Source organism: Habropoda laboriosa, unplaced genomic scaffold, assembly GCF_001263275.1.
Source record: "Habropoda laboriosa isolate 0110345459 unplaced genomic scaffold, ASM126327v1 scaffold89, whole genome shotgun sequence".
In the NCBI taxonomy this organism is placed as follows: Eukaryota; Metazoa; Arthropoda; class Insecta; order Hymenoptera; family Apidae; genus Habropoda; species Habropoda laboriosa.
Window position 1 is genome coordinate 2,046,733 of NW_017100263.1, and position 12,769 is coordinate 2,059,501.

The 12,769-nt window shown below is 36.3% G+C and overlaps 1 protein-coding gene across 1 annotated transcript in view; it reads left to right on the forward strand.

Annotated features, from left to right (window-relative positions):
* The first annotated feature begins 339 nt into the window (after positions 1–339).
* Positions 340–12,769, forward strand: part of LOC108573056 (regulator of G-protein signaling 9) — a 32,107-nt gene continuing 19,677 nt past the window's right edge. Inside the window, exons 1-4 of the mRNA XM_017935418.1 lie at positions 340–998; positions 5,918–6,138; positions 7,269–7,365; positions 7,453–7,503. Of these exons, the coding sequence (XP_017790907.1) occupies positions 6,067–6,138; positions 7,269–7,365; positions 7,453–7,503 (220 nt within the window). The 5' untranslated portion in view covers positions 340–998; positions 5,918–6,066. The remainder of the gene's footprint in view (positions 999–5,917; positions 6,139–7,268; positions 7,366–7,452; positions 7,504–12,769) is intronic.

Consider the following 12,769-nt stretch of genomic DNA (forward strand, 5'->3'; position numbering starts at 1 on the left):
TCGATAAAGTTCGGAGTAACTCGGTTGAACGGCGCTGTCTCCTCGCTCGCTGAAAGGGTGACGGATTCGAGCAGGCTTCGGGGAGGCTGTGGGAGTTCGGAAGGGTACCGAGTGGCTCCGATCCTCGGCCGAAAGTGCGCGGTAATACTCGACGAACGAGCACGAGAACATCCGAAGCCGGACCGAGTGGAGGACATTCTACGACGACGACATGTCTGCGAGGTTCGACTTCCGCGAAGTTAACATTGGAACTTGAACAAACACGGTATCGGCGTTAACAGATCCGTTTTATTAATAATCGGATCCACTCGCCGTCACCGTCGTCGCCGACGACAGACAGTGGCGGTGAAATGTGACGTGACGAATTGTTTCGGAAAGGCAGTGATATTGTGTGCGTGCGTGCGTGCGTGTGTCTGTATGTGTGTGCATGCGTGCGTGTGTTTCGTGCTCTAGTGCTGCATCCTGAAAAACGCGTGGACGGTTTAAATAGCTGTAGAGAAACATACTTGTTCGTCTCTATGTGTAACAGCAGGGGCCTGTGCAGCACGCACGCATCTAGTAGGAAGAATCACAGCGGAGGGGTGTGGAGTGTGACAAACTCTTCCCCGACAATAAGTATCAGCCGTTTTCTCTTCTGTTTTTCTTTCCCGTTAGTCTCTTTCTTCGTGGATCTATCATCCCCACCTCAGGGCCAAATATCTCTGTCTTCGTTTGGCTAGCAGTGACCGTCGCCGTGGAAAATATGTTCTGTATAGTACACGCGGTATCGCTGTCGCCGTGGTTGGTACTAGTGTCAGTACTGCTGGTGGTGCTAGTTCTGGTGCTGAGGATGGTGTAGCGCGGGTGTGCGCGCGCGGTGCTGCCTCGACGGCATACAGTGCGGACGGTGGCTTTAGATTCGAAGCTACGGAAGAAGAGCCGCGAGCTCGGCCGTGCTCCGATGGCCTGATATACACTACGAGACGCGTATATGAAGCTACACTGCCCTGACTCGTCGAGTGAGTAGTAATTATCGCATTCTGACTCGACCTTGTGACACCAGTGCAACGTTGATCACTCCTTATCTAAATGTCGATCCTGAACAAAGAATTCCCGTTCTTCTTCCGTCCGCATTTCCACACTTTCTTCTTTCATCTACCGTCACATGAAACTTCTCAGCATCAATTTCCTGCTGTCCATAAAAATTCTTCAAATTTCTGTGTGTGCTCTCTGTCACGGAAAACGTAGTCTTTTTCACTTAATCTTCATTTCATTTATCGAGGAATTTTCTTTAAATCCTTCGATCTGTTAATTTCCTTTCCCTTTTCCTTTCTCTTTATCTTTTATTTTACCAATGTTGTTGCATCAGCATCATTCGGGCCATTCAAGTGAACGAACAAAAATGATGAAAATGCAAATGATTGCCAACATACAGCAACCTTGTGGATATATCGTGTGATTTTTTCACCCCCCCAGACATATGTATTTCTTTCATTTACGAAAGCGAATCACAAGTCGGAAAATACCGTATCAAGGAGCTACAATAAATATCGACCACGTATTCCGACGATGACCGAAAGCCTAAAGAAAGTGAACCGGGTCACGACGCAGTTTTCCCCGATGCGCATTTCCAAAATTGACGGAACATAAAAACTTCCGGTAGTATTGAGCTTTAAATAGTACGTTCTTACTGAAAAATTGATAGGGAACTTTTCATTAATTTTATAGACATGTTACGTGGTCATTTTATGATCTAACCTTCTACTTTATTGTCGATACAAAAAGCATACATTATCACGGGGTTTCCCAATACCCTTTCAGTAGTACCAAACAGTTTGTTATCATTTGGAATCGTGATTGCTATTGTAACGATTGAATGAAAGTCGAACGATGGGAATAAACTTCCGCATTATCGAACTGCACCCTCCCTTCATTCTTTGCAATTGCCTTTTTCATTACAACTATCCGCTCCTTATGGAGTTCTATCAAACAGTACGTAACGTAATGGTGTAAAAATTTTTTTTAGCTTATGTCGAACGGAAATCATAATTGTTCAATAGGAAGATCCATGTTAACTTTGGTGACAGTTTGAAATAAATCTTCATTCCCACTGTTCGTACCGTTCCTTTGTAGACTTCAACTAAGCGGAGTATATTTACCATCCTTTGCAATTTTTCTATAATACGAGGATAAGCGAAACTATTTTCTGAATTATTTCTCAAAATACCGAAATATCAGCGATAAATCATTTTAAATGGCAAATAGGAATTTCGTAAATAAAGATTTTTGGTAACGATGACATAATTACATTTGGTTCACAATACATCACTTACTTGTGTTTATTTTTTTAAACTACGATTCTACATTTTTGTCATTTGAAGAGCGTTACAATACGGACAATATTATTTTGTTGTAATTATGTATGCACATGTACGAATGTATGTATGTACATGTTGAATTATTATATGATAAACGGAAATGGAACAATGAAAATAATTTTAATTTAATTTATTGATTATTTTTTTGTCGTGTACTCTGTCGAAAAGCTAATTTTTTTTTATTTCATTTTTATTTCACGGCGAATGTTACAGCTGCCGAAATGTTTAAAACAGTTCTCTTATCTGCAAATAAGAAAATGGTATTTGTGGTCTTGAAATGATTCTCTTAAATAAAACTCTTGTATCAAAAGAGTTTATGTTTCAAACAGTACCTCATTTCTTATATCTTACAATTGGTTGCATAGTTTTCATCAAAATGCATTCATATCTGCTAACATTAATATAACTTTGCATTAGTTATAGCGAATGTATGCTAAATATTATACTAACGCTAAATGTTTTATTAAAATAATGTACGACTTCATGAAACAAAGAAAATTAAATTGTAAGTCTAATTTTAACATAAACTGACTTTATCCACTGTAATGCTAAACTACTTAAATACCTCGACAATTTTTTCCCAAAACTTTTTGTGCGTTATTAAAAACAAGGGTAGTAATTATATGGTCACGTTACGTAGATTATTCTGTATATTAACTATAGGAGTTTTATTTAGAATGCCTGCAGGTACAGCGTTTGTAGATAGAAAGAATAGGTGAGAGCGGGGCAATTCCGGTAATACATAAGCAAGAAATGCTATAAAATTCGAACAAGTTGCACATTTGTTAATTTTTTGATATTAATTGATAGCTTGAGGTGTCTAGTTTGTATTAGTATGGCCGAGAAGGCACAAATTTACGTTGTAATAAAATTAGAAACGTAAAACGGAAAAAGGTCATTTGACTGGAATTACCCCACTAGTGGGGTCAGAATTCCGGCCACGATTTTTCTTTATAAAAGAGATAAGAAAACTGTTAAATTAATAGAAAAATTTGTTATTTTTTGTTTTAACACTAGAACTACCGACCGGGTCAAAATGACCCATTAGCGACTTTCCAAAAGTGAATTTTTATGTAAGTAAACCGTGATTGGAAAATTCGATTCATACCGATGCAAATGGCGGCATACATGTAGAATACAAATTCGGAAAGTTACAAGCGATAATACTTACCAGTATAGAACATTCGCGTTTTTTCGAAAGATGCTAATGGGTCATTTTGACCCGGTCGGTAGTTTTAGTGTTAAAATTAAGACAGCAGTGGTTTCACTTGTTTTGCTAACTGGATTTCTTGGTTTCCTTCCAATTTTTGCAGCAACATCAGAACCTAGAAATATTTTAATTTGGAAAACCGTAACTTAAAACAATGTAAATACGATAAAAATGGTAGCTACTGTAAATGTAATGTAAATATAAACTACTTTTTCTAATTCTTTGCGATGTTAAAGGCTGGCTGGAATTACCCCACACCTCGTGTGCAGATATTTGAAGTAATACACTGAATTGAATTTACATATCAGAAAAAGCCACATGTGACTTTGAAACGTTCCTCTATTTAACGAGATTAATAATTTATGTCGATTCCAAGTATTAATCTACCTTGCTTGAAAGTTGGCAACTGGTACAGACTTGAAAAATGAACATTCAGATATTGTTTAAAATAAAAGGCTGCTGTAGTTACAGAAACGATGAATATTAACTAGCCGCATCATTACCAAGTGGCTGTACCATGCAAAGTCAAATCACGCGTTTTTTTATTTTAAGAAATTAAAGTGGCTGGAATTACCCACTGACCGGAATTTCGCCTACTCTTTCATGTTAACTCTTCCTTGAAAAGTTTGTTTAACGTAACACTCGATGATAAAATACATAGTAGAAATATAATAGATAAAACGGTACTTATCATTGGTAATTTTTGAAACCTGAATACCAAGTAAGTATAACTTATTTAGTTTACACTACAACGTGTACCTACAATCAACGTGATAAAAATGAAAATGCGTTTTGGCAGTATAATTCTTTTTTCAAATAATTACTCTTGAAATATTAATTCTTTTGCAAAGCTTAACATTTCTTCTTTTCCTAATTGTCTGATTTCTAAGTAACGAAGAAACTTCTTTACCTTCAACGAGTTTTTATATGTACATGCACAATTTTGTTACATAATTCATTTGATTCGGAAGCGTATCGGTACCGGACTTTTGTTTTGGATATAATATTTACAAGATTATTACGAACTCTGTAAGATAGCACCTATTTTGTGTATGATTCGAGAAAAGAATTCAAAACGTTTGATGATTTTGATTTTTTAGAAATGAGAGAATTTATCAGAGTTTAACTGGCGGGCCAGCCATATCGCAGGGAGTAACTAAATCGAACAATGGAATTGATTTCAGATTAATGGTAAAATCTTGGGCATTGTTTCCGAGAAAATTGAACTTAAAAATAAGCTACAAACTTCTCCTCATACTTGTACGTTCATAAACAGTGGTAATGTCACATTTAGCAAAGAAATAGTCTACGCAGGAGATAGTGTATATCTGCAACTAAAACAAAGAATCGTACAGGCTTTCACAAAATTAAAACGTGAAAATACCGTATCATTGGTTCACGACTCTCAAATTCAAACAGCAAGGACTTGTTTGCTTTAACACGGATGTCACTTTCATCAATTCGTTCAGTAATGTTAATTTAAATTAAGGAAATCGTTAATACATGTATTATTGATACTTTTCATGACATTGGTATCGTTTATTAGGGCAAACGTAAAGCCGAGAGATAGTTAAATCCACACGCACTCAATGAATTCTGAACCTCTTATGAAATAATTTTATTCTATATTTTTAATTCAGTTTTTCATGTGAAATCACCACCTTCTCGCTTGTACCACCAGTTACACGACACTCTGTATATCCTTCGAAACTTCTTCAGGAAATCTGTGTTCGAATAAGCGATCCTACTACAATTTATAAGAGAATAATATCTTAAAGCGAAAACATTAATTCAAATATTTCATAAACTATAATGCTTAACAAAAAAAAAAGTGTTGGTTGTTCGGATAATGGCAACAAAATTCTTGTACTAAATGTTATTTCAACCAATAAGCATTTATTTTTATAACTTTAGTACTATATTCACTTTTCGATTATACTTTCTTTCATATTTCTTTATTTAAGATGCCTTTTAAATATTTGCTTACTCTTTACTTACATTTGTACGTAAACTAACGTTGTACCGAGCATTATTCGTGGCAAAAGAATTATTCATAAAAATGACAGAACTACAGATTTTCACCTAAAAGAATCTAAATTATGAAAAGACTTTTAGGTTTATCGCATGAATTGATTAGATTATAACTTACGAAAGTAAGTATACACGTTCTGGAAGGAAGAAATTTTCTTTCACATTTTATCGATACACGTTTAAATATGTATAATTTTAAAATGAAAGGCTGAGGAATAGCGTGTCATGGTATAAGCTTCAAGATAAACAACATGTACGTATATGTTTTTATACACTGTTCGTACGTATGCAATTTGAAATAATTTTTTGAAATTTTCAGTGGGCGTGCGGGGGTGACTGGAGTGATGGGATGGGGCCAGAGCCCCATGGAGTTCGGGTAGACCCGTCTCCGGCCCAACTCCCCAGCCCCCTCCGCCATCAATATCGTCACAGCTCAAGCCAGCGTCGCAGAGGGCCGCCTCGATCGCGATGGAGGCTTCTAACAATCAACAACAAAAGGAGAAGGAGTCACGCGTTCACAGGCCTTGCGCCTTCGACAAGGTTTGTCAATATTTTTGTCAACTTTAAACATTCTATCAACAGTATGACAGAGATCACGTACTGTCCGACAAACTTAAAGTGAAGTCTCAGGCGGGACTTAGGGCCTAGAAGTGGGAGATGTAGGGGAACTTGCGACGGCTCGCTGTTAGTAAGCCAATAAGGATAGAATAAGGCTATCGCAGTTACTCTTAGGTCTTCCCTTATAGTCAGCCAATTGGGATAGAATAAGGCTATCGCACTTACTCTTCTATGAACAATAGACGACGATCGGGTCTCGTTCGAGCAGTCGAAAAAAAAATTAAGTTTATGTCGCGCAGACACCATAAACAGGCGAACAGATGCCTGCGCGACGCAAAACGACGTGCATCATGGTAAACTTTATTTTTTTATCCCATGTTCCCAAAATTTGTCTATTATTTCGATAAGCTTATTTTACAGGTTAAAATTGAAGCAATCCAATGGTACTTTTTCAAAATTATTCTGAGTGGGAACGAGGACAAGGCGACCAAATAATTTTTAGTTTTCCGTTCTTTTATCAGCGTGTTACATTACCGACAGCTGACTTAAATTCGTTTTTCTAAGTCTAAACCATTTACCTACAACGCAACTTCCCCTCAAGCGCCTGCAGTGTAAGACCCAAGAGTAGTGGGGATGACCTGAACCGCCTATTTTGCCTCCATTTTGCTAGGCTCTGACGTCAGAGATTTCACTTTAAGTTTGTAGGTACTCCAAGTAAGACTCCAAATTACCAGATGAAAACGCATGTCATGCGCCTTCAGCAAGCTAGATCACATTACAATCTTCTTGATCAAATCTTTGTCTTCGCAAAATGTTTTCGAGGTTCTAAAAAAAATGGTAATTTAAAAGAAAGATTAAATGGGCTGATAGACAGGAAAATTACTTTTAAAGTAATGTTGTTTCGTAACTAGGATTCAGGCGAAAATTTTTTAATAAATTGAATGAAATACTTTTAGAAAATTGTCTATTCCCTTTGAAAGTTGTAAATCTCATGTTAGAGACAACTTGATTATTAATTTAATTAACTAACGTGCCAGGAGCAAATTTGATATACAGAACAGGTAACGAATGCGTAAGAACAAACATCAATCGATTGGTTCTGTTTATTACAGATGGAGGGGCTGGTGCGGGAGATGCAAGACCCTGAGAACGGGGTACCCGTGCGCAGCCAAAAACAATTTCTCACCTCAATCCCCTCAGCTTTCATGGGTGAGTGCCATCGGTACCTGCGTTGTGGAGTAAGCGTAAGCGGCCATCACGGCCAGGACACTACAGTAGGCTGCCTGCGTGTTGCAGGTTACGACCTCATCGAGTGGCTGATGGAGCGGCTTTCCATCGAAGAATCAGGTACGAAATTTCAAATTCAATAACACGCCGAACGAACGTTTGCCAACTTTTCCGTGATGCCTTAACGATACTAAGCTAACAATTGATTAGTCGATCACATCATGTGCACCCTGTCGTTGCACTTTTATTTTCATTTTGCTAATTGCTCCATTAAACTGTTTTTCTGTTCGATTTCAAGAACTTCTCTGAAACTTGAACAAATATCCTTATCATCATATAAGTGGATATAAGCTTCGCTTTTACGCCTTCTTTCTTCCCTTTTCATTTCGTTTCTACCTATTTGCTTTTCTTTGCGTCTAACTAAGAAACAACGCAGCTTTTAATGTGCAAATTTAGCGCGTCGCATCATGTAATTGCATTGAATTAAAGCTTGTAAGTAACTTATGATAATGACAGTTACTTTTACTGATTTGTCAAGTACACTTTGCACGAGATAATATGCTTTAACCTTAACAACCAAAAACAATTTAAGAACAGTTTTCCTCAAAAGTTGGATTCTTCAAACACTAAATATATTTAAAATTCCTAAATGTAATATATACTTTCAAATCAGAACAATCTTCGAAGGGCATGATAATTATATTAATGATATTATTGGTAATAAATATTTTTCTCTTTTTCTTAAATGTATAAAGAGTGCAAGGAATTTTCTTTAATCTCTGCAAACTGTAAGAATGTAAACTCAGTAATATACAAAAACTTAAGAGTAAACTTGAAGCTGACTTCCGGCATATTTTTTATCAATGAATCTTTTAATGACTTTTCAGTAATAATTCGTTTAAGTTTATTTACAATCTTGTTATACGATACAAAATCGTTTTCTTTTACGTTACCATTTATTGTTGCTTTTATTTTGTATTTTTGAAGCAACTTTGTTTATACGGTATGTAATATCATTAAAACAGCTCGGAAGAAGTATGGTTATACCATATATATTTATTATCTGAAAATTAATTTTAATTCGATATGTAGGGACATATATACAGGATGTCTCCGAAATCATAATACAAGTAGCCGGGTGGTGATTCTACATAAAGGGAATAAGTCGAAAAAAAAGAATTACATCGAGTTTGAAAATTTGTTGCGTACATACATACATTGTACAAATACATATGTACGCTGTTACGGCTAAGCTACGGTTCTTCAAGCAACGTACTACACGTATCGTGTTAATAAAATAAAATTTTGTTCGTTAAACATTTTCTTTGTGTTTTTCCTTGTACTTAGAAGTAGGGCTATTACTTTTAACCGGGTATCTGAGATATCCGGGTATTCGAGTCCCCATGAGATACCCGGGTAGATGAAAATAACCCGATCGACCCGGGTATCTCACGAGTACTCGAGTATGTACATAAGACAGTCGAAATCTCGATGGCCGCTACCGCTGGCATTGTCGGCAATTACTATTGCAAAAAATGAAAACAAAGAATTGTAGGGCGTCTAGGAAAATGACGTACTCTCCTGCGTCAAAGGGTCACTTACGACTGACTTACGACTTAGAGCCGTCACTCTTTTATTATTGTTTTACATATATCATATACATATACCTAAGTACCCAAACACTCGAGGAATAATAAATATCTACTCTCAGCTATCTCATCTCGTGAGATATCCGGGTAATTTCTGATTACCCGAGTATTTCACGAGTAACCCGGGTACCCGGGTATCTCTTGAGTAACAGCTCTACTTAGAAGCTTTTACATTGCTTACAAACACCATAAGCGTTATGTACTATACGTCGCACGGTGAATCGTATTTTACTTAACCGCGATTACGTACATACACGGTGAATTTTCAAACTCAAACTTATTCTGCTTTAAGGGGGGGTACGAATACTTCTGTAACCCACTCTATGTACATATTGTTAAAAGCTTGATAATTTTGCATGACCTATTTCTTCTTTTTGCTTAATTTTTCGTTGCACGTTAGTGAACAGTTGTGCGTTATAAATTTATATTTCATATAAAATTAAGGAAAGGATGTAACACTTATGAATCTAGATGAAAAGAAAATAAAAAGAAATTTGAAATGAAGATAGCAATAAAGTAGTAGCAGCAATTCATTTTGTTGTACAATAGATTCTATTACTTGTACGTGCACATGCGTTGCATAAAAAATATTGATGCAACAATTTTTTACTTTACGGATGATATTCTTCTCTCACAGAAAAAGAATAAAAGCATAAACGTAAGATACGTAGAATAGCATCGTTATTTAAAAGTGTCATATTAACTGTCCAGTGCGTGTGTGTGTATTCCCTATCCCTTTAATTGTAATGTTTCGTTGTTCTTCTCTTCTACCAAGGTATAAAAGAATGAACATACTTCTAAAGCTGTCAAGTCTTAACAATCAAGATTTTAATTAATAGAATTGAAATTGTTTTATGATACATAAGGTATGTATCTCCGAATCAAGTAATTGAACTGTACCATCGTGGTCTATCGGTAGAAAAAATGTAACATAATCACATGTCAAAAAGTTTATAAAAATCATAAAAGTGAGAAAGTATTAAACACGGAAAAGTAAAAGTAACGGATTTACTATTAAAATAGGTCGATGTTGTTTGCGTAATTTGTTTATATTCAAGTTCTGTTTATCGTTTGAAATCATCCCAGGCTATCGATATTGCTTGTATCAAGATGAAGAAAATTCCGTAGCGAAACTCGAACTTTGTCTAGGCATTTCTAAACCGTGTGAAGAAGGCTATCTAAGTCCAGTGTTATAGTTTGAACACGAAAATTTTTAAAACTCAACCATCGAGAATTTAGACGAGTTATACATAGCATCGCGACTAGCTCGTGTTTTTAACACTCTCTCGCAGATAGGAACGTGCGACACTCGAATTTGGTTAGGTACTTTGCACTGTGGAAGAGATGACTTACACACATTCGGAATTTTCATGGTTTTCACTATCCAAAGAACAGAGAGAAGAAACTTTTCTGTAACCTATTTTTAAAAAACCCTGTCTTCAACGCGACGCGACAGTGGGAGTCCAAGCTTTTAGTTTAGTTCTTCAGTTCATCTAGTTCATTGCCGCAGTTCAGTTGTATAATAATTAAAAAGAAGTCGAAATCATTTCAACGTTCTTCTCCTTTACATGGTTTAATTAAAGGAAAAAGGGAGGCAACACTCTCTCGCTGTTCGCAGCAGTGTACATTTGTTATAATGAGAATGTCAAAGGGAATGTCGAAGGGAAGTCACATTGTTGAGCTCATGTTCATTACACTTACCTGCTTCTTTCACCTTATACCTGAAGGATAGATGTTCTAATAGAAGAGAGTCACATTGTTGAGCTCATGTTCATTACACTTACCTGCTTCTTTCACCTTATACCTGAAGGATGTTAAATCGACGAAAGTATGCGCCAACAGTTAACGTCGCTTTAAAATAATATTAAGTTAATTTAGAGAAAATAGGAATTAAAAATTAAACTTTTGACAAGGTTCACACCGACTGCAGATAAGTTTGGAGAATATTAACAGTTGGTAACAGATGTCATCGTAGACTAGTACAAGAATAGTCATTTCCAGACATTAATAAACAATTAGAATTCTGTAAATGGTAAGTACAGAGAATAGTAGATGAACTTCTTCTGTTAAGGATACCATACAATGGAGGCATACATATGTATGAGGGCCGTCTGAAAAGATACCAAGTGCTTTATAAAATAGAGTTTTTTTTTTTTCCAAAATTCAAATATCTCATAGAAATATTCAATTACCGCGTTAAACTCTTTTTCTACGTAACTCTTCTGCCAATTCAGGCACTTGTTCCATCGGTAGCCAAACATCCTTCCTTGACAAACGAGATATTTTGTAAGTGTATTCATTGTTTCGTAAATTTGGTAAGTTGCTCGTCACTTTTAAAATTTGATGAACAATTGATTTTTGGATACTCAACATTTTTTTATATTTCTCTACATTTCACTCTGAGATATGTTTTTCTTTGTTCAACAAATTGACACTTATCGTTGTCAATCCTAATATTACTAATAGGCATTTATTTCCCTAGCAAATAACGAATAATAGCACAATGTTCCAATGGATACGAGTCTTTTAACAGCAGTTTCATTTTTATAATCGCTATGCAAACTTTGGTAATGCAATAGCAACAAACAACACACTGTACGAATGCAAAAGAAATAGGCTACACGCAGATGCGGAACGTGAGGTATTGACTAAATAATACACCTCCTTTAAACACACCCCGTTATCAGTGTGTCTCACAAATCGTGATGAAGTGATGAACCATCATATAAGGACACGGTTTACACCCGAAAGCCTCAATAATAATAAGAATAGATTATTACGGTATCTTCACTTTACTTTACTAGTTTAGTAAAAAGAAATGGTTAAAGATCGCTTATTTTTCGGGCTGTCAAACTGGGCTCCCCTCTTAAAGCCGTATTATCCATGGATAGAGCCCTTCCTACGTTTGGGTCTCCATCACGCACATTGTTAATAAGTGATGGGCAAAACATTGACAGAGAGAGCAGACATATTCATAACTAGTATACGTAATTATGTGCTATTCAATTGGAACAGAGCGGAGTGAGGGAAGAAGCCTAATCGTAAGCTCTGCAGCTTAGTTTGAATTGGTGTCAGTACTGCTGTTAAGAGGGAATTCTCCTCCTACGTATAACTGGTTCTATCTCGTTCGTGAATAAACTTTAATAATTCATTTTGCGGAAACGGTAATATATGGTTCTCTCGTCAAGTAGAATACAAATTAATTTTTTGTTTTGATAGTAATTTTAAGGAAAACTGATTTTCAATATATCTTCAATAATCCGAAAATGTAGATTCTCCCCTAAAATCAGGTGCACCTTCTCCCTATGACTCTTTTTATATTTATATTTATATTATTAAAACAAATGCTGTAGCGTACATCCATCTGTATGCAGCATCTCGGTTTTTTAGCAATTGAAAATACAAGCACGAATTTGTGGGACCAGGACCTCCATACCCATCAAAAGGAGTGATAACAGCGAGGAACACAAAAGGGCGCCTTGGCTATGGGCTTAGAATCCCGGCTTGTTTTTGGTCCCCTCAAATTTTTCCTCAGTTCCTACAATTGGAGGTTCATTCGTAATGGAGGCATCTTACGACCATACGAGGGTGGTGTGATGACGACAAAGCGAAGTAGTTGTGTTGTGGAGAAACATATGAGAGGATTTGTGCGCACACATCTCCCAGAAGAGTTGAGAGAAACAGAGAAGAGTTTCGGTTGACAATAAATAGTAGTGCTGTGGTCGCCACTGAGTATG